We start from the raw sequence: 22,707 nt of genomic DNA, 5'->3' as shown, positions 1-22,707 counted from the left end.
TCTACCTCTATCTATGGGCATTCCTCAAGGGTTGATACTGGGCCCAACCTTATTCAAAATCTTTAATAACATTGTTCATGCTGTTGACAGTTCTCATATACATTTATATGCGGATGACACCATTTTATATTCATGCATTTGTTCTTTGAATGCAGCTTTGTCCTCCTTACAGCACAACATCGATTGTCTTCAACCTTCATCTTCATTAAACAAAAGTATTACTCATTACTTCCCACAACCAGCACAATTTACGTTCCAATAACTTCATCACTATGGTTATTCCCAAAACTCGCTCCTCATTCCAGTTTGCTGCTTCCAAAGACTGGAATGAGCTGCAAGTCACTGAAGCTCACGACCTACATTCCAATACCAACCTTCAATAATCCATTGCAAACAATAGTTTCTGATCACTTCTCTTGTCTGATTGTTTTAAGTCTGTTTTGATTGCTTGTACACATTATATATGAGAACAGTCCTTTGTCTTTGTCCAGTTGTTTTATCTTATTTTTATCTTACCTGTTTTTCTTTGATGTAAAACTAACTTTGTGTCTGCTGCTGCTGCCTCTCAGCCATATCGTCGTTGTAAATGAGAATGAGCTCTCAATCGACTCATCTGGATAAATAAAGGTTAAATAAAATAAAATCTATTAAACCTAAAATGGGTTTTGAAACAGGCTGTAAACATGTTTATTTCTGCTGTGAAAATGGCATTAACATGGGAGTCAATGAGGATTTGCTCACTTCTGGAGCCAGCCCCTAGTGGATGACGGTGGAACTGCAATTTTTGCCACTTCATTTTCATACCAGGATTATGCGGCCTGATTTAAAGATGCAGGAGTGCTGACAGTAGGAGCCATGGCACAGCTGCTTTCCTCTCTTCTGCAGACTTTACAAAAGAATTTACCATTTTATTTTGCAATAGATAAGATTTCAACTTTATTAATTCACAAAGGCTTGTTCAGTGGTTATAAAAGAGACAATTAGACATTTTTACATTCTTTACAATAAGACCACATAACAAAATCAAAGAAGGGTTCAAGTATGCTAAATAATAATACTGATAACCAAGGAGATGTAATTACCTGAAATATTCTGTTGGGTGACATGAATTAGTACATGTGTTAAAGCTGTACATTCACACAGGACAGCATGAGGAACATTTTTGGATAAGAATCTCAAGGAGGTCAAAGTGCAAACATTTGGAGGTCATTTGAAAACATAAGTCTGTACCTTTGAGAGTTGATCTGATTATTTCTGACAGTCGTACGAAAAAAATAAAGAGCTGAAAGAAGTTTGTCATCAGGCAAAAATAAGTGATGGAACAAACGAATTATAGGATGTAAAAACACAAACGGGGGAGCAAGAAACAGCAAACACCCATAATTTAACTTTAATCAAAGGAGAAAAACATTTTGAATTTCTTATCATTCAGTTATATTATTAACCATGAAAGTTTTTTGCCATGAGAAGACAAATTAAAACAAACAAATGTTTTGGTCAATAAAAAATTCTATTCACTCACATCAGCTTATTTCTGTTTTTCTCGTTATTTAATCCAAATTAATGCAACAATGTCAATTAAAACGATGCGCAAAGAATGAAAAATTCAAAGAAACTACAATGAAAATGAACATTTAAAAAAGTTATCAGGATGTTTTCAGACCGATTTCACGTGGAGATTTTCAACAGAGAAGGACTCAGGTGGTCTCAGAGGCATCAGGTGGTTTTAGTGCGTGTGTGTGTGTGTGTGTTTGTGTGTGTGTGTGTGTTATGTCTGAGCCAAATGAAGCTCCTCCAGTCCGTGTTTGCCCAGGTGATACCTGGCTAGGTCCTTCCTGGTCACCAGTCCAACCACCTGCAGAGAGTTAAAGCACAAAAGCTTTAGATTACCCATAATTAAAGTTGAATATGTAAATGAAAACTCCACATCGTAACAGAGACACACACTCACCCTGTTCTCATCATCTGCTACCACCAGGTGTCTGAGTCCCAGAGCTCTGAAGAGCTTAAACACACGAGGCAGAGATGTGTCCTGGAAAAGAAAAACGGTCGTGTAAAATATCCTAAAACTGCTCCAGCCTACATAACTTATGGACAGGCCTTCTAGGCGCAGCCAAGGTGATGACGGATTCGTTTTGGCGGCCTAAGGATCGGCTCTCTGCTTTTAGCAGATGATGTGGTCCTGTTGGCTTCATCAGACTGTGATCTCCAGCTCTCATTGGAGCGGATCGCAGCTGAGTGTGAAGCGGCTGGGATGAGAATCGGCTCCTCTAAATCCAAGACCATGGTCTTGACTCGGAAAAGGGCAGAATGCCTTCTCCGGGTTAGGGACAGAGTCCTGCCTCAAGTGGAGGAGTTTAACGGGACTTTACGGAGTTTTGAATTTTTATGCTCACGATTGCCCCCTCTGGCCAAAAGCGTAACGGCAGCTTCAATAGTAGGCTCGTGCACGAGGCGCGCATGCTGTACGTGCACACTCCTTAACGAAAATAACAGCTGAGACAGTTCCGTCCGTCCGTGCGTCCGTCCGTGCGTGCGTCCGTGCGTGCATGCGTGTGTGTGTGTGTGTGTGGTCCGGAGGACAGAGGACAGGAGAACATGCAGCTAATTAATTAAATAATTTGGTTCTGTACCTTTCTCTTCAGCACAGCCGACAAAGGTTTAAGATGGGTCAGTCCTCCTGCATGCTCAGATCATTCCCTTCCCTTGCTTGAAAAATTGTTCCAAAATGAAAGTTGAACCCACATCTTTTTTATCTGTGAATTCAATGCCGTTCAGAGAGTCTCAAATAAAAATTTGGGCATCTTACTGTAAAAAAATATACCATTAATGTAAAAAAGAAACTCTAAATAAACTATGTTCACATCCAGAATCAAACCCAAGTCTTCTGCACGAGAGTCCGCCGTCTTACTAGGTGACCTAAAGCACCAGTGATATCTTTTGTATCTGTAACATTTATATCCTTGATGACAGCTGAAACAACATTCAAAGAACGGCTCAGAGCGAAAATGGCTATTTTGTTGCTAATTTGCAGGAAATATCTAGAAGAAAGTTCTACAGAAAGTAGCTAAGGGTCCTCAGAAATGTAGCTAGCTTTGTCACTAGGCGTTAGGAACAGCGACAAAGTTGCCGAGTTGGCACTGCCTCTCTCTCTGCTGCTAAAGCTACTGATAGCAAATGCTACGGGCGATGCCTGAGCGTGAACGCGCATGAAGCAGCCTGCTCGACCCGAGCAGCTCTCTTTTTCTGTGATTTTACAGAAAAACAGGCAATCACAGTAAAAATGCCAGGGCTCATTCTACAGGACCAGGGCATTGCAGGAGAATGTATGAAGAAGACATTTATTATTTCTATACATGTTTTGGCTGCTGAACTTCCATAATGCCCCTTTAAGTATCTCGGGGTCTTGTTCACGAGTGAGGGAAAGATGGAGTTTGATGGAGATCGGTGCTGTGCTGCAGTCATGAATGGAACCTAGCTCTAAACGACTTTCAACGGAAACTATCTGTGTCCAACACACCTGATGGGTTGATATTAATCGTTTTACATCATTCCCAGTCAGTGGGTTTAAAAATATTAATGTCAAAAGTCCTTTCACACGGTCCTACCAGTGGTACGGTGTAAGGTGTTGGGTTCATAAACTCGGTGAGGTCCATCATGCACTCCCTCTCATCCTGGGACACGTGGATGCTCTGGATTGGGGGGAACCGGGGGTAGGCATCCCTGAAATCTTTCAGCTGGAGTTTTCTCTGGTTCAGCCGGGACCGAGCCAGCTCTACGAACACCTGGTGAGACAGAGTGGGACACGGATGGAGTCGGAGTCCAATTTGACTTTACAGAAGCGCTGACACTATCCACGGCTCACGGCGATGCTACCTTGTGTTTGAGGAGAACGATGAGCTGAGAGCGCAGGATGAGGCCGCAGAGCTTAGCCGGCTGACGGGAGGGAGGGAGGGAGATGAAAGAATGATCAGTAAAGTTAAGTCTGGAGGACGTGGAGTATCAGAAAGCACGTCCTGCCTTTACATCAAACCTCAATCCTAGCAGCAAATACCTCATTGTTATGAGAAACCTTCACCACAACGGGGAAGCCGTTGTGATTGGTGGACGTGTCGCTGAGGATGTCAACGATGGTCCCCACCTTCTCTATTCTGTTCAAACAGGTGACGGGAGAGCTCATCACCTCTCTGGATTCGAAGGGAGAAGACATGTGAAGGAGGGAGGCGAACACACAACAAGGAACCAAAAACTTTCTATAATGGATGTCTTCATTCCTAAAAATAATCGTCACCGAGTTCCCAACAAGTCCGACTGGACCTACCTGGCAGTCAGCCAGTGGGAGGTGCCAGGAGCCTCCCAGTGCAGGAAGGGAACGCTCTGCAGCTTGATGTGGATGTCATATAACCCCTTAAAAGGGCAAGAGGCGTTAGAAAAACACACCTGACTGCTTTGCAATTACAGGAACCTGCGCTACGAAGACCGACAGGCGTCAACCTTTCTTACTTCTTGAAAGTAGTCTCCTACTATCTTGGCAGTCATGAGGACGAGCATGATGGGAAGGCCGTACGTGACGTTTCCTGTCGCCTCCACCATGATGACAGTGAGACTGAGAGTCATTCTCACGATGCCTCCTACAGAGAGCAGCACACTATTAAGGAATGCATTGTTTATACACACCCATAAATACAAGCATCTGGAGTTCCTCACCTAACTGAGCTGCAGCTCCAATCAGAGCATATTTACCAGGATCAGCCCAGATCTACCAAACCAAAGAAAATTACATTCCCCGTTCATTTAAAGGACAAAATGAGCTTTTAAAATCCACCCAGAAGGTTTCTTGGGCACCAACCGAGCCACTTGAGGTGATAGAGGCAAGCAATATTCCACACAGCCTCCCCCAGGCGGCTCCGATCAGGAGAGATGGGATGAAAACTCCAGCCGACACCGACAGGCCGTAGGTCCAACACGCCAACAAGAAGTAGGTCAGCGTGAACAAACCCAGAGTCAGAGGGTTGTAGGTTCCTTCAAAGCAGAGAAGATGTTTGCCTTTTTAGGTGGACTCCAGGCAGGTCTCGAATCAGTATTTTTGATGTTGTTATATTAACGATCTTCACGATCAAACATAGTGCGTCCCGCTTAAGCCTGATTCATGCTTCTCCGTCAGCTCCGCAAGAGAGACACGCACGGATTGACGGAAGCGTTGTGCTCTCATACTTCTCCGTCTCCTGGAGAGTGTTGCAAAGCAATTCCCCGGCAGGACACCAGAGGGCGTAGCGCTGTTCTGTGGTATCCTGTCATGTATCCGGTCCAAGATAGTGTGTTTATATTGTGTTTTTTTTGTATATAAGAGACTTTTAACAGACAAATTTGTCTCTCATCCTCCTCCACCGCTTCATGCGCTCACCACCTCTAAACCCACGTTTCCTGTCATTTCCGTCTACAAATAAAATGCTTGCTGCGTATCTTTTCACTCCTCCAGTCACGGGGGAATTAAACGTTCATGTTTTTAGTTTTTTTCGCGAGGTATTCTTCAAGCTTCTCCGTGTCTGCCGCTAGTTATCCTCGGCTCTCTTTATGTTTTTGAGGGCGCAATGGCGGCGGTGTAGACGACAGCGGCGTCCTGACCAATCACAAGCTTGCGTTCTCCGTCTCAACGGACGGATGTTTAGAAAAGAGAGCTCGACTCCGTCCGTCCTTGCGGAGCTCTCCAGCAGGCCCGCAAGGACGTTGCGTGTCTCCGCACTGACGCAGAAGCATGAATCAGGCTTTATTCCCTCTAGCTGATAAACAATCGTTTACACAGCAGAGAGCCGACTCCAGCGCAGACTCACCGGGCTGACTGTGGAAGAGACTCCGCACGCTTCTCTCTGGAGTGTTGAAGAAGATTTTTGCCATGGAGTTATACTCTCCATCTGCACAGAACAACTGGGAAAGGGAATTTAAAAGCAAAATTAGAGAGAAAATTGACACAAACTGGGACGACAGACAGTAAAGCTGAAACGTCAGACAGGAGCAGAAGAGATGTGAACACAGAAGGTGACAAGGAAAAAACATTCTTAAAGATTATTTGGCAAAACAACTGATAAAACTTCAGAAGTCCAGCTGATAGCTGCACAAACTGGAGAAACATGATAACTGGTCTTTCTTAATAAACTTTAGTCATTTGGCTCTTATGACACTGAAGCTAAGCTTTATGAAATGAAACCATTTAAAGAAAAACAAGGAAGCTGCAAGATTCACTGTGAGAAAAACAATCTGATTAAATCGCCTCAAACCCTCGAGGATGTCGGATTTAAGGGGGTATTTTTTAGCTTCAGTGCATGTGATCACCAGCAGCTGACGTGTGTGTGTGTGTGTGTGTGTGTGCGTGCATGCGTGCGTGTGTGTGTGTGTGTGTACCTGCAGAGGATACTCCTCACTGTGTTCTGGGCCCAAAGGCTGACAGTCAGTAGAGAAGTAGATCATCGTGAAAGACACAGCCACAGTTACTGCAGCCACCAACATGGCCTCTATCACTTGCAAAAATGGCCGATGAACATATCTAGCACACGCACACACACACGCACACACACACACACACACACACACACACACACACCTTTAGGTTACATTACCTAATCCGCACACGGTACATTAAAGAAGTACAAAGGTGAGTTCTAATCAGCCTGGATTTCCCCCACAACAAAAATAGACGCGTTAGAAATACATCTGAGAGGAAAACAAAAGGATTATTGTTCCACTAAGTTAAATAAACAAACTTCCTTACAGTCACTGACTGAGTCACAGAGGAGGTATTTTTAGAAACAGGTTCACTGAGCCCATCAAATACATCCCTCAAAGTCTCAAAAACACAACTTTATAAATGTCAGTCACTTACGTACAAAATAACCTAACTTTAACCCTCCCACTGTCTTTACGGGTGACCCCGCGAGGAACGTCGACCATTAAGCAGGGTTGATGGTTTATCCCTTGAGGTCCACGTGGCAGGGGTGAGGTGGTGCTCATGAAATAAATAAATATTTTTAAAAGTTTTTATTTATTTAAACATATATATTTTAAACCATAGATTTATGATCGACATTATTTTAATATCTATATAACTTTTTATATTACATTTTTCCTTTTAGCTCTTATTTTATATTTTAACCGTAATTTAACCTTTTTCCAGTGTTTCCTCTGTGGGAGCCCTCTGCCCCCGGGGCGGTGGTCGGCTGTGGGGGCCTGGGTGCTTTCCAGGTGTGCCTGGGTGGAGGTGGGGGTCTCCGCCCTCCCTACCCTGGGCGCCCTGTGTCGGCGCCTCGGCTGCTGCTGTGGATCTGCTGCTGTCGGGGAGGATGGCTTCCCTGATGGCATTTCCTTATCTTAGCTGGTCTGGCTCATCTGAACTCAGTCCATTGTGTTTTTTCCACGGTGGGTGGGTGGGGGTGGGGGGGGGGGGCATGTGTGTGTGTGTGTGTGTGCATGTGTGTGTGTGCGCGCCAGAGGATGATTGTCGTGAAAGGGTTTTTATTGTCAGACTGTTTTTAAATTCTGGGGATGGGAGGGAATGTGGGTATGCGGGGCCTTTTTAATTTGTTAAGCACTTTGAGTTACATTCTTTGTATGATTAAGTGCTATATAAATAAAATTTGATTTGATTTGAAAGCAAACAAAACAAAATAAAATAAAAAAGGACTCTCACTCTCTGTTAGAAAATATTGCACCAAAAACAATCAAATGGACCCCGTTTCTCCAAAGCATTAAATAAAATGGCCTATCCAGAGTCAACAATCGCAACTGCACTTCAATAATGATAATAAATAACAATAATAATAATAATAATAATAATAATAATAGAGCTGTACTTTCCAGAACTGCGCTGCTCTGGGTGGCTGCATGTTGGAGTAGCTCTGTTGACTATATGTAAGTTTTGCCTTTTCTTGGGCATTTTTTCTTCTAGTTTCTCAAGAAAAACGGTATTTTTTGGACACTTTACTTTTCTGTTTCTGGTGCTGTGAAGCTTGGAGGATTTTTACAGCTATTTTTTTAGCTTTTCTCACTTTTTGAGCATTTGTTATGATGCGTAATCATGGCAACAAACTGGTTTACAATCGGGAGCAGCTGATTAACATTGGAAAGGCTGAAATAATACCTCAACTGAAGCCACAAATCCCAAATGAGCTAAAACGCAAGAAGCGTGGATGCAGAGCGGGAGCAAAACAGAGAAAGAGGAAATTCAAACCATCTCTTCCATCGATCATAATGGGCAATGTGAGATCACTGGCCAACAAGATGGAGGAACTCCAAGCCCTTTCAAGGACTCAGCCAGAGTTTCGGCAGTTTCGGAACCGCTGGAGGAGATAATGCAAAGAAGGATTCTCCAGAGAATCAAGAAAATGATGGACAACCCTGAGCATTCTCTTCACAAGACTGTCCGACAACGGAAGAGTGTCTTCAGTCAGAGGCTTCTTCAGTTTGGCTGCAACACTGACCGCTACTGGAGATCCTTCCTGCCAACAGCCATCGTAATATACAATAACTCTTTGATGACTTGATTATTATTATTATTATGAGCTACTACAGCAATCAATTACCCTCTGGCATTAATAAAGTATTTTTGAATTGAAATGAATTGAATTTCTTAACCTCCATATATTGGCGCTGGAAAAATTATTGAGTTCATTTTCATCTATCGTACGTTAATTAACTTATTGACTACCGTCCCAGCCCTAGTCTAGCTACACATAGCTAGGTGCTGAGGACAGTGTATGTTCACTACACAGGGAACATGTCTACTTCACAAGTTGTGCCAAATAAACTAAAATATCTCAAACACTTTACCTCAGATCTGTCATATTTTTACATTTGGAGAGTTTGATGTACAACCCTATGGTATGCAAAAGTTGTGTCATTAAAAGCCTGAAAACCGGCATTGGCCGTTATTAACGGTAGACCGATAATATTGAACATCCCTGGTCAGAACAGATATGAAGTCACTACAATTATTTTTAGCAATAGACATATTTTAGAAAGAGTTTTCTAACTGCACACCGTGTGGCTTCATCCCAGGATGAAGGTTCCCGCTCAGATTAGCCGCGATCAGACTATTCTTTACTAAATTCAGTCATGTGATGGACATATACTGAGAAACTCTTAGGACTTAAAATATTCTTCCTTTTGGATCCACACCCTTTCTTTGTGTTGCTGTCAAACTCAAAATAAAACAGCATCACTTTAATCCTGAAGATTTTTTTTGTGTAAATCTAATTTTTCCAGTTTTTTTTTTTCACGATCATACCTGATTCTGAAGATGGTCAGCCAGTAATTGAGCACATTGAACAAAGCTCCCAAAAATCCACCTAAAGAAAGCATCAGAGGGAAAATTAGACATTTATAAGATTATTTTAGCAGAGCTGCTAGAATGATCTGCAAAACTCCCAGGGATTAGGATCCCTTTTATCATTCAGATTAAATTTACACAAGTCCATGATGACATTTACAAATATCTGCCCTGCCACCTCCGTGCTTCAGCATTAGAACGTGCATTCTTAGTAATCCTAGTGATAAGTCATACTAGGAAGAGTTCTTTGTTCTCACATGTTCTTGTAATGATCCACTTTCTGTGAGGCGACTTTAACAGCAAGAGCTCCTTTCTTTGTGAGAATAACTTTTTATGTGAAGAATTAGAATGTTTTCTTCTAACCAGTGTTTAAAGGTGTGGTTCACTCGTTTATTCAATCCACCTGCAGTGGTCTCTAGTAGGAATTAGTGCTTTGTAAGACGTTGTCTGGATACAAAACTAATTGCTGGTCCCGTTTCAGGATCTAGCACACTGCCAGATCAGAGGAGAGCTTCAGACGGCAGGCTTCAGTCTTAAGGTAGCACGACCCGTCTCAGAATTGTGTGTACTGAAACTCTAATTTCCCTCTGGGATTACTAAAGTATCTTTGAATTTGGAATCTTACTTCCTGATAATTGGACATGAACTTTACATCTTCCCTGTCTTGCATATGTCTTCAGAAAAAAAATAGCTCTATGTCAGTTTAAAAGATTACACATGATATGGAAAGCCATTTCATCCCAAATTAAAGAAATACTTTTATTAGCACTGCTCTCAGACCAGACCTAGGTCAAGGTCACTTTATTAATACCCACAGGTAAATTGGATTTGCCATGTGACACGAGAATTAGCGCCCAGGTTACACACAGATACACACAGCCACAATGCACACACATCGATGAAGAATAAAGAATAAGTAAATAAAAAAAAAACATAATTAAAAATAAATAATAAAATAGACACGCCAGACTCAATTCTTATTGAGTAACGTTACTACCTCGGCAATAAAGCTCATTTTATACCTCTTGGTCCTGCACTTTGGCACAATAAGTCTCCGTCCAGATGGCAGGAGTAAACTGGGCATGCAGTGGGTGGCCAGTGTCCCTAACAATAGCTTCAGCAATCCTCTCTACCTGTCCACTGTAAGCAGACAACCTGACCACTTTACTATCCTGTTTAGCGTTTCCTATTGCTTAAGATTTGCCCGACCAAACCATGAGGCTAAGGAAAAGGATAAAACACTTTCAATAAAAGAACAATAAAACATGGACATTATAGTCCTGTCCACATGCCACTGCCAACTCCGTGTCGGGGGAGAGGTCCTACCTCAAGTGGAGGACTTTAAGTATCTTGGGGTCTTGTTCACGAGTGAGGGTAGGAGGGATCGGGAGATCGACAGGCGGGTTGGTTCGGCATCTGCAGTGATGCGGACGCTGAGCCGATCTGTCGTGGTGAAGAGGGAGCTGAGCCAGAAAGCCAGGCTCTCGATTTACCGGTCGATCTACGTCCCAATCCTCACCTATGGTCATGAGCTTTGGGTAATGACCGAAAGAACGAGATCGCGGGTACAAGTGGCCGAAGGTGGCTGGGCTCAGCCTTAGAGATAGGGTGAGGAGCTCGGACATTCGGGAGGGACTCGGAGTAGAACCGCTGCTCCTCCGGATCGAAAGGAGTCAGTTGAGGTGGTTTGGGCATCTGGTCAGGATGCCTCCTGGACGCCTCCCTGGGGAGATGTTTCGAGCATGTCCTGCCGGCAGGAGGCCCCCGGGCCGACCCAGGACACGTTGGAGAGGTTACATCTCCAATCTGGTCCGGGAACGCCTTGGGGTCCTGCCGGAGGAGCTGGTGGAGGTGGCCGGGGAGAGGACGGTCTGGAGCTCCCTAGTCGGGATGCTGCCCCCGCGACCCGGATAAGTGGAGGAAGACGACAACGACACATGGAATAAGGCCAGTTTTCCTAAGGCAGTACAAACGTTGCTGGCCTTTCTTACTCACTGCATCAGTTTTCCTCAAAATTCAGCTCCCTATCAACAACTGTCCCCAAATATTTATGTTTATTCATTTAGCAGACACTTTTAACCAAAGCGACTTACAATTTATAACCTATAGGGCTTGTTGTGATCTGTGGGGGAAACCGGAGTACCCGGAGGAAACCCACGCATGCATGGGGAGAACACGCAACTCCACGCAGAAAGGCCGCAGCAGAGTTTCGAACCTGTGACCTTCGTGCTGCGAGGCAACAGTGCTAACCACTGCTCCACCATGCAGCCCTATTGATATGATTTCACTTGCTCAATAGTTTGACCTTTAATTATGAAAAGATCATGCTGTTGTTGTGGCTTCCTTCTAAAATCGATGATCATGTCTTTTGTTTTAATTACATTAAGTTGTAGAAATGATTCATCACACCAAGAGATGAAATCCTCAAGAACAGGTCCATGGTTGTATTCCCCTTCTCTCAGGAGACTTACTACTACCGAATCATCAGCATATTTAATAATTGTCCTTCTCTCATGTTTGCTTCGGCACGTTAGTGTATAAAATATACAGCAAGGGGGACAAAACACAGCCCTTGGGAGATCCGGTAGACACGGTTTTGTTATCCGACAGGGTGCTATTCACTCTGACCTTCTGTGTTCTGTTGCTCATAAAATCTAGTATCCACCCAAGCATACTTTTACTCCTATTAACCAAAGCATGAGGCTGGATTGTATTGAAAGCGGACGAAAAGTCCACAAAGAGGAGTTGAGCATGAGTTCCTACCAGGTCCAGATGATGAAAAAGCATATCCAACACCCCTCCCAGCCTGATATGCAAACTGTAGAGAATCCAGCAGTTGCTGTGTCTGCTCTAAAAGCTCGCATCTAACCAGCTTTTCAAAGATTTTCATTAAAACTGAAGTTAGAGCAACAGGGCGGAAATCGTTTAAAATACCTGGATGTCTGACCTTAGGAACCGGTACAACTTCTGCATCCTTCCATAGTTTAGGCCTAATCCCTCATTCGATCATAAGAACACTGATGATTGAATAAAAAGATGCTGAAGGTTTACAAAATTAACTAACACATAAGACCGTAAGTGACTAAATCAGCTCCCATTAAAAATACTTTTAAATATTTATCTATTTTTTATTTCATGAGGATATTTATTAATAACAGTATTTTATTTACTGGATTTCCATATAATGAAAGTAAAATGTAAATAATCAGAGAGGAATCCTATCCTGTGAGTAGTTCAGAGGAGACTTCCGGATAATCGGACATCTCAACTCTGATTGGCAGAAAAGCGACTCCACCCGGTGAGTCCATTTGTTCTGTAACACCGATGTTTTATCTCCACAAACAACACAACCAGAAGCTAACGCAGGAGATAGGTGTAGGAGACTTTTTTCATGTTCAGCCTGCATGAAAAACTCAGAGTGACCGATAATAATTAGAAATAATCCTACAGGTCAACAGGTTGTCCAGTAATCGGAAGGTTGCAGGTTCAATCCCGGCTCCGGACAGAGCTGTTGTGTCCTTGGGCAAGACACTTAACCCACCTTGCCTGCTGGTGGTGGTCGGTGGGACCGGTGGCGCCTCTGTCAGTGCGCCCCAGGGCAGCTGTGGCTACATCGTAGCTCATCACCATCAGTGTGTGAATGTGTGTGTGAATGGATGAATGATACACTGTAGTGTAAAGCTTGGTTTATGCTTGACGCATTTACTTTCCGCTTGGTGATGCGGCTCGCGGATGGAACGCGCTTCACAACTCGCAGCGTTTATGGTTCATGCGGCTTGTCTCTGCGGTGAGCCAATATTCTCCCAAACTGTAGGGGGCAGCATGGAGCTCTACAGCATGCATCCAACACTACACCGTAGTAGAAGTAGAAATTACTGTTTACAACATGGCATTCCAGCATTTTTAACAGCGTCCTCGTCTTTTCCGACAGTGCAAGCTATTCCTCTCCAAGAACTAACAACATGTTGATCACGGTGATATCTGAGAGCTGAATCATACAAATGTCTGTATTTACGAATCTCTCCCGTACTAGTTCTTGCCGGTCCGCCATGTTTTTCCGCGTCCGACCGTCCACGTGGTTAGAAATTTTCCAAGGTGCGCGTTGCGGAAATTTTGGGCCGTGCGAAGACGCGGTGGAGGGGCGTGGTTGTTAAAATGACGCAATTTCTCCGCGCGGAGCCGTGCGAACCTCGCGGATGCGTCAAGCATAAACCAACCTTAAAGCATTTTGGAGTCCTTACTCTGAGAGGCGCTGTACAAGTGCGGGTCATTTATCATTTAAAAACTGTTTTTTCAGCGAACCACACCTTTAAATGCCAGGGTGGTAACTTGCAGTAAGACAAAACCAAGACGTTAAACACAATCCTGATGCATTTACAGTCGGTCAACCTTTTCTGAAGGTTTTTTTAAATCAGCATGAGATGATTTAACTTTAAAATGAAGCCAGGATCCACCAACTGTTAACAGTATAAACTCCTCTTCATTCACCGTAAACATTTTGACGTGTTCTCACCTAACGCTCCCATTGCGATGAACAAAGGAATCTCGTAGAGATTATACGACATAATCTGATGATGAAAAAATCAAATTTAGAGGTTTGACACCACCAGAAGGGGGCGAGTGACTAAATGTAAGTAGCTAGTTTCTCACTTCGCTCTCAAAGCGTCCAAAGTTGATGAGACCTGGATTGGAGAGGTCTCCGGGCTTGTGGTGATAAATACTGAGGAAGAAGTTCAGAGTGAAGGTGGAGATCATGGAGGCAAAAAACTGCAGGAGACGAAAACAAAAGATCATTCCATCGTGTGAGTTATATCTGTGACGGCTCTAAGCGGTGTGAGCACATGACTCACAATCCTCCACGTCAACATCTGGTTCCAGAAAGAAGCTCCTTCTTCAAGAGAGAATAAAACACCGCCTGTTGAACAAAAACACTTCATCAGTCAACAACTGCAATTATTTATGACGCATTATGTCACGGTAGAAAAAATAAATACACACACTTATTAGTTAAGTTGTTTGTTTTTTTAATTCATTACAAAATAACACAGAAAACATATTTTCTAGGTTGTAAAATAAAACGTTAACTACACCAGAACAAACTGGGAAAGCTTGTAGTGAAAATCCACCTCAGGAGTCCTACTTTTACCTTTCAAAAATGGATTTCACACAATGACGGTAGCATCAATGATTAGTTAACGGTTTTAGCTTTACTTCTGAATGCTTCCGTGAAAAATAACAGTAAACTTTCAACGACAAAACAGGAGTTTCATTTATAATTATTAGTTAAAAACAAATAAATACTTCTGTTAGCACTGCACTCAGACCAGACCTGATCCCTCATCTGATTATAAGAACACTGATGACTGAATAAAAAGATGCTGAAGGTTTAGAAAACGAATAAACAAATAAAACTAAGTGACTAAATCAGCTCCCATAAAAATGCTTTTAAATATTTATTTAGTTTTTATTTCATGAGGATATTTATTCAATGAGGTATTTATTAATACCAGTATTTTTTATAGAATGAACAAGATTTCCATATAAATGAAGGTAAAATAATCAGAGAGGATTCATATCCTGTTTTATTAAACACGGTTCTTTTTGCTTGGGACATGAAGGTGTTTCTAGTTGCATGTTTCAACCGATCGTCACTAGAAACACCTTCATGTCCGAAGCAAAAAGAACCTTGTTTCATATTTAAAAAGAGGACATAATGAGCATTTTAAAGGGTTTACAAGAAAGGAAAGGAGGATTCATATCCTGTGTGTAACTCAGAGCAGACTAATAATGTGGCGGGACCAGACGCCCTCTGCAGGCAGAACAGGTGACCTGCTAACAGAAACTGAGCCGATCTCAGCAGCATCAAAAAGAACGGCCACTCTATTAAGCAATAAGCACATTTGACTGTTTTCCATTAATCTCCTCATGACCAAAATGTGCAGCAAATACGGTCAGAAGTGACTGGATGTTAAAGTTAAACTAAATTAAGTCATGAAGCATTTCCTCATGTCACCTGGACTTGGGATTATTTCTCAGTTGAAAACTAATCTGATGTTTCGTCTTCACTGGATGGACTGAGGACACGAACCTGGCCAGTTCTATTGAATCAGCGTAGAAAACAACTTTCCTTCTACATGCAGACTTGTGTCCAGCTGGCTTTGCAGACGCTAAACTAACAAAAGAGGATCAGCTCAGGAACAGAGCGTGGTGTAAGCCTGTGCTACGGTTTGTGCGTTTTTACCAACGGGTGCTCCAAAAGCAGCAGAAACTCCCGCAGCAGCTCCGGCAGACACAAAGTCCCTCTTCTCGGTGTCCCTCCGGAAGTATTCAAACATCTAGACACAAAAATCTGCCTTTAATACAAACGAATGAACAGGTGAAACACACACACACACGGGAACAGTGTAGTCTGACCTTAAAGTCTCTCTTTAAGGAGGTGCTTCTTCCCTGAGAGACCCCTGCAGCTATAACAGCACCAGAGTGAATCATGGGACCTTCCTAAAGGATTGTGGGTAAACAAGAGTAAACATCTGTAAAGGCTTGTTTTGCTGGTGAGCAGATAACACAAACGTTACTTTACTATCGCTTTGGTTTACCTTTCCGACAGCGAGACCGCCCACTACTGAACACATCACACCTAACACTTTCACCACCAGTGTCTGTGGAGCACAAACAAGGAAAACGTTAGACGAGAGTGGCTTTTATTCTGCTCAGACTGACAGATGTACATCCGTTAACGAGTCCGTACCTTCAGTCGAACCACTCTGGGAATCTTTACTCCGTTTAGGTAACATTTTATCTGTGGAATACCACTTCCTCCTGCTATGGGCTGGGAGAGACAGTAGGAAATACGTTGTTGAAAAGAACACTAAACACTTTAAGATATTGCTTTCAAAATCATTTCAGTGATTCTTGAGCCGCTTCACATTAGACAGCACTCTGCAGCTTTCTGCTGCTCAGAACCTGCACTTAGCAGTTATGTGGCTTGAGTAGGAACACTAGTGGAAGGTCTCTACCTGCTCTACCGCAGTTATAGCTGTTTACTGCACCGGTAGGCGGTAGCTAATATGAAGGCTAGCAGTTTTTTAGTTTGCCGATCGTCAATAAAAAGCACAAGAAGAGAAGATTTTAGCTTTTTGAGTGATGTCTTTGGAGGTGAAGGAAAGGGCTAAAACCAGAGTGCACATCGGCGCAGCCTACACTGGTTTAGCTAAAGGAGGCTACGAAAATGGTGACCTGGCTTTGTTGTTACTGGACTTGTTAGTAATAATAGACTTTTGTCCAACATTGTGGATCTTTTAAATTCGTGGCTTATTTAGTATTGGCTTGTGTTATCATTAGCTTGTTGTTAGCGTTAGCTACAGCAGGGTTGTTTACGACAGTTGTAATTCCACTTTCAACCAGTAGGAGGTAGAAACGGAAAAGTATTACCGTATTTTCCGGAGTATAAGTCGCAGTTATTTTCATAGTCTGGCTGGTCGTGCGACTTATATACCAAATTATGTATACCGCGTTGCTGCGGGCCGACTCCGACCCAGGAATGAGCTCCTCTGCCCCGCTTTGAGGGTTTCAAACACCGCCATCCTCTGCTGGAGACCGTGGCGAGCTGCTGCGCCCTGGTTGTTTATTGTTATTACCGGTACTTGTCTTGCAATGTTAAACGCTTGGTCTCGGATTTTGTAAGAAAAATAATAAAATTTCCCCCCAAAGTGCGACTTATACATGTTTTTTTCTTCTTCATTATACATTTTATGGCTGGTGCGACTAATACTCCCGAAAATACGGTAAGCGTTATTTTAAACTATGAAATTTGACAAAATCCATTGACACAGATATGATTTTGTTACAAACTACAAACGTTCTTTATCATCATCAGCATCAAGTTTTTCAACTTTACCTCAAAACACGCAACCATGATGGCTCCCACCATGACGAACGCACAGTTGAGGACGGCCCACAGGATGAGAGAGATGGACAGCCCGCCTGCTTCTGTGGACTTAACTATGTCTGAGAAAGGCCAGAGTTAAGGACGAGTCCAAGAGCGCTGAAATCAGGCAGTTAATAAAGAAAAATACATTTTCACGAAATTCAAACTTCAAAAGTCTTAATTATAAAGGGGGTTGTGAATAATCTTTATTGTTTTTTGTCCAAGATTTCCACACAAAGCAGAAGAAAGCGGCAAGAAACACATCTGTGGTGGAAAACAAGCTAATAACAGAACAAAGATGGTTTGTGCACGACAGAACTTCTCCTTTCGACCACTTCCCACCTCCCACTGAGCCGCACGGCACTCACAACGAAACCAAAGGGTGCAAAGCCATTCTCAGGATACTCTCTTTAATCACTTTGTACTTGAGTCCAGCCATCTCCTCCACCACTATGTCAATACAACAGGCGACAAGTCCAGTCAGAAAGCCAATCAGACCACAGACCACCCAGCGGCTGATCTCCAGACAACGGAAGCCCTGAAGCGACGGGAGAAGACAGAGAAGTGACAGAGAGGTGAGAGGTTGAGCGACATGCAGACATGGCGCTCCTTCGGCTGGCCTTACCCCGAAACTCATCCTCCTCTCCTCCTCCAGAAACAGCTGGTTCTCGATGTTATCGTAGTCCAAACTCTGACGCAACAGATGCAGTCAAACATTCATCAAACACAACCTCTATGTGATCACACAACTGCATTAATGGAATTAAACGACGTGTTTCACCTCATATTTAAGTGACAGCAGCTTCTCATTGTGTGGGATCTCTTTGGGCCGCCCTCTCGAGTCCTGCAGGAGATAAGATGATGAAAGAAGGGGGTCAACACTCCAACACCGACCCCTGACCTCTGAGCAGATGCATGAGACTTTAAAAATACCAGGAGTGAAGTATAAGCACTTATAACAACATGACAGATGTTTTACGGACTCTTGAAAGCTAAGAGGAAAGCTGCATCAATAAAAGACAGATGAAAGACACGGTAGCACAAAGCATTTCCTCCAGTGTTTGGTGTGATGTTTGTGTTTATTTACCAATACTAGGGATGCACGATATCGGCGGATGTTAGTCATTTTTTCTACATATCGGTATCGGTCCGATAAGTAAAACTGGGCCGATGTTAACAACCGATATTTTTTCCATCTTGATTCCGTTTGTGTATCTGTTTCAGAGGGTGTGTGTGTGTGTGGGGGGGGGGTGATGATGTGTAATTGTTTAGTCATGTGACAGTGATGGTAATCATCTCAGAAGCATAAATGTGTGTGTGTGTGTGTGTGTGTGTGTGTGTGTGTGTGTGTGTGTGTGTGTGTGTGTGTGTGTGTGTGTGTGTGTGTGTGTGTGTGTGTGTGTGTGTAACATACTGCAAATTCAACTTTATAGAAATAAAGCAAAACATTCCAAACTTCAGTCTATTCAGAATTTGCTGATTTCAGGAGCGTAAATCAGTATCGGCAAATATCAGTTATCAGCCATAACAGTGATATCAATACCGGATATCGGCATTGGCCCAAAACAATTTACATCAGTGCATCCCTAACCAATACGGATAAAACGTTGGAGGAAATGCTTGTTTATGTGCATTATGAACACAAACCAGCTGCAGGCACAGTAGAGGTCAGCTGCTTTACATTCACATACACAGCAGCTTCTGCTGCACATCTGTATCACACATGTGTACACTACAATCCATAGCTGCAGACACATAAAAGACTCCATTCAAAAAGACAGGCGCACTAAATGTGGTGCAAACAAAGAAGCCAATCACATGTTTGGGGTCGCATTCCCCTCTGACAGCAAAAACCCAACATGCAATGGTTCAGGTCAGTGGGGGGAGGGAGGGGTGACTTCCTGTCATGACAGATGCTGGTTGTCTGGTATTTTAACTCTATTGAGTCATTTAAATTATGTTCTGAAATGTGTTATAAATCATTTGTTTAGCTTCCTGAAAAGCCACAGCAGCTTCTCCTTCAGCAGCGATAAGCTAACCCCCAGTCTGAGAACACACACGACCAAAATGCAATGCTGCCATCACAATTGGCTCCAATCCTGTTAATAAATTAAGCCTTTAAACCCCTGTGTGCTTTATTTTTTTGCATGAACCAGTTTGACGAGTTGAGGATGTATTGTGACCTTTTTTCTTAAATAAAAATAGTTCTATGGTCAACATAAACATATCTATGAAGTTATTTGTAAAAAGAAAATCCCTCTCACATAAATCAATATCAGCAGTTTTACTCTTGACATTTTCAGTTCCATCCAGAATGAGCCTTTTAAGGACTGTGTCACAGCTGGAGCTAGCCACGCCCAGCCCTCCCTCAATCAGGCTGCTATATGCTGAGAAGCTCTGAAATCCAGGAGGAAGTCAGAGTAGAGCTCCACCAGCAGCTGCTGTCTCTTCCAGCTTCCCTTCCTGAGAGGTGGTTCTATAATACTTTCACTGTTTGTGATGTCACAATTGGGGACTTTTGAAACAGCTGATTTTGGTACATAATTCCTAAAACCAAACACTGACAGAAAAAGTATAAACTGATTTTTTATTCTGTTTTGGAGTGTGTATAGAGGCTGTAGAAACCCACATGGCAGCACAAAAGGATCCAAGTGACTTTTGCTTAATATGACCCTCAGCATCAATCCACTCTGACCTTAGTTAACCTCAGACTAGCAGTTAGCTCATCAGGCTCAAAGCTACTTATATGAAGAATAGCTACCTGGGAAGTTGTCTACCATGGGTAAGACTAATTATTTTAAACAAAAAACACAATTCAGAGAATCTGACATACTGACTTCACCAAATATTGATAATTTTATTGGCGTCTGTGAAATGTTTTCTGTGCAAACCCCTAGTAAGAGTGCTGCTAACAGTATGGCTTCTCTGACTAAAACTGTCGGCTTCATTCTTCAAACATTAGATGGTTGAATCAGTTGAAGTGGCTGCACATTAACAAACACATGCCCTGCATTAATCTCTATATTTGCTGTGCTTCACAGTGGAAACCATCAGACACATGCCCTCCAAGCACGCTGAGTGAGTCAGCCGTCACCGTCTCAGATGTACCAGATTAAGCTAGGGACATTTCCATCTAAAAACGTTGAAGACAGTAAAACCTGAAAACTCTACCTTCTCTCTAAATCACAGCTTAGATTAGATCTTTTACACCACAAGACCATGAGGTTGAATCGTTACTCACTGAGAGGGGCTATTATTCTAGTCTAGGACGTAATAAACAGAGATCTGTAGTTCGAGCAATGACTTGAAGGAAGCAACAGACACAAGGAGAGCACGATGGCAACTGGAGCTTCAACTTTACCTCTTCTGCTGTTATTTCGTCTTCCAAATCCACCGTGCTGAGTCTGCCTATCTGAAATATACTCCTTCCTCCAGACAACTAGACACCACAAACAATCACAAAAATATGGCTTCCAGTATTAACGTCCAGGCTGATGCATTACCATCGGTTTCGAATTTGAATATAACGTGATGTGTCTGAGAGGTACGGTAAGTGTTTGCAAGTATGTTTAATCATAATGTACTCAAGATCACACTAAATATCTAAATAAGTACATTTGAGTCTGTTTTACTCAAGCAACATCTGTATTTTGGGGAGAATGCAACACTAAATACTGTAAGGCTTACTAGTTCAGCAAATATTTAACTAAATATCTGTAAAACATATTGGAAAATGAAGAGAAAGGATGTAAAATGTTCCAGATAATTGATCTGAACTTTACAAGTATTTGGTCTATTAACACGACTCTACTTAAACTTTATGTATACATTTACATTATTATTACTACTATTATTATTATGACTATTATGAATCTCAGTACCATGGAAAACAAAAATAACTCATTTCTAAAATGTTGTCCTGATAAATAAACCAAATTACGTAATTTAATTGACACTAATGTGATTACTTTCGTTTGAAGTCGATGCAAGCCATACCAGATGAAAACATGACTGTTGTTTGAAGCAAACCCCATGCAGCATTCAAAAACAAGACTCTAAACAACCTCCAGGTGCTCATTATGTCATGTTGCATCTTTTATTTATACTAAACAGCTGTTAGCGTGAGTTTCGCGCCGTGTTAGCATCTACCTGTCTGGACACTGAGGGCTGCTCGGAACCGTTGAGCAGCGGAGTTCCCTCCCACGGTGACCCGGACTCGTCGCCTCGGCTGGACCAGGACACTTTCTTGGTAATGTTCGCCATGGCGTCCTCCGGGGACTCGCAACGCCAAACGTCAACAAGACTACATTAACTTCAGCTTTAGCTGGCTAACTGCGACTACTGCTCTCTCCCGTTCCGCTCCCATCATCTCTGGTAACTCGTGATATTTTGTAAGGCTCGCGTGTAGGGTCAAAAATACTTCTCTGCCGCACTGCATTCTGGTACATGTAGTATTATGGATTGTGCTAATTTTGCGCACAAAAGCAGTTCGAGCTGAACTACAAAGGTTTAAAAAATCTCATGTTTATAGAAATATGTTTGTTTTACATAAATATATTCACATTAAACTTGTTTAATCTTTTGTTTACTTATGAAAGAAAAAAATGAAAAAGATTTAACACACAACTTTCATTTCAGATTCAAGCAACGAAAAGCTCTCAAAAAGGACGAATAATATTATTCATACAGTAAATATTCATACATTTACTTAAAATATAACTCTGAGTATATCTTTGTACTGGGAAAATAATTGTTAACTTGTCGTTCTTAAATGTGGCCAAATATAAATTTCTTGAAATTTGTGCAACATTGTTTGCCCGAACCACTCAACCAAAAAGGGAAATGACAATATTCAATTCAATTCAATTCAATTTTATTTATATAGCGCCAAATCACGACAAGAGTCATCTCAAGGCAATTCACATAATGAACATTCCAATCCAGGTCAGTTTATTAAGCAAATCAGAAAAAAATGTTTCCTATATAAGGAACCCAGCAAATTGTATCAAGTCACTGACTAGTGTCAGTGACTTTACAGGAGTCCTCATACATTTAGCGACAGTGGAGAGGAAAACTCTCTTTTAACAGGAAGAATCCTCCAGAGGATCCTGGCTCCGTATAAGCTGCCATCCACCACGACTCACTGGGGATCGAGAAGACAGAACACACACACACACACACACACACACACACACACACACACACACACACACACACACACACACACACACACACACACACACACACACCAAGCAATGTGTCAATGGTTACATTGTGATTTCTTAGTAAATATTCTATTTGGTGAGAGATAAACTTTATTGTATTTATCCTAGTGAATCTATAATTAAACGGGTAAACTAGTAGTAGCACATTCAATGTCAAAGAAAGTGAAATGTTATTATCAGGAGAGGGAGAATGTTTAAGTGGTTAGCAGCAGTGTGCTAGACGATGGCCCCTCCAT

At 42.4% G+C, this 22,707-nt stretch overlaps 1 protein-coding gene across 2 annotated transcripts; it reads right to left on the bottom strand.

Moving 5' to 3' along the window:
- Positions 1–911: 911 nt before the first annotated feature.
- On the bottom strand, positions 912–21,641 carry clcn7 (chloride channel 7). Of its 2 annotated transcripts, XM_015945453.3 has the most exons (25): positions 21,396–21,641; positions 20,608–20,685; positions 18,028–18,090; positions 17,872–17,937; positions 17,652–17,784; positions 17,217–17,326; positions 16,068–16,148; positions 15,916–15,978; positions 15,734–15,817; positions 15,561–15,654; positions 14,170–14,234; positions 13,970–14,086; positions 13,833–13,887; positions 9,278–9,338; positions 6,400–6,541; positions 5,832–5,925; positions 4,850–5,022; positions 4,708–4,759; positions 4,504–4,631; positions 4,322–4,407; positions 4,055–4,187; positions 3,877–3,936; positions 3,609–3,785; positions 1,952–2,032; positions 912–1,855 (listed from the first exon to the last, which is right to left on the bottom strand). In XM_015945453.3, the coding sequence occupies exons 1-25, from the start codon at positions 21,507–21,509 to the stop codon at positions 1,769–1,771; spliced, it is 2,397 nt and encodes a 798-aa protein (XP_015800939.1). In that variant the 5' UTR covers positions 21,510–21,641; the 3' UTR covers positions 912–1,768. The 2 variants fall into 2 exon arrangements, with proteins under 2 accessions (XP_015800939.1, XP_015800940.1); XM_015945454.3 differs by lacking the exon at positions 20,608–20,685.
- Positions 21,642–22,707: the final 1,066 nt, after the last annotated feature.

The sequence above is a fragment of the Nothobranchius furzeri genome, chromosome 12 (assembly GCF_043380555.1).
Source record: "Nothobranchius furzeri strain GRZ-AD chromosome 12, NfurGRZ-RIMD1, whole genome shotgun sequence".
In the NCBI taxonomy this organism is placed as follows: Eukaryota; Metazoa; Chordata; class Actinopteri; order Cyprinodontiformes; family Nothobranchiidae; genus Nothobranchius; species Nothobranchius furzeri.
The sequence above is the reverse complement of the archived record's forward strand: the minus strand, read 5'-3'. Positions and strand labels throughout refer to the sequence as shown.

Coding starts and splice junctions, on each gene's coding strand:
- clcn7 (XM_015945453.3), bottom strand. CDS start 21,509: ATGGCGAACATTACCAAGAAAGTGTCCTGGTCCAGCCGAGGCGACGAG. Junction 5,023..5,831: donor TCTCTTCCACAGTCAGCCCG/GTGAGTCTGCGC, acceptor TCTGCTTTGAAG/GAACCTACAACCCTCTGACT. Junction 1,856..1,951: donor TAGCAGATGATGAGAACAGG/GTGAGTGTGTGT, acceptor AACTCTCTGCAG/GTGGTTGGACTGGTGACCAG.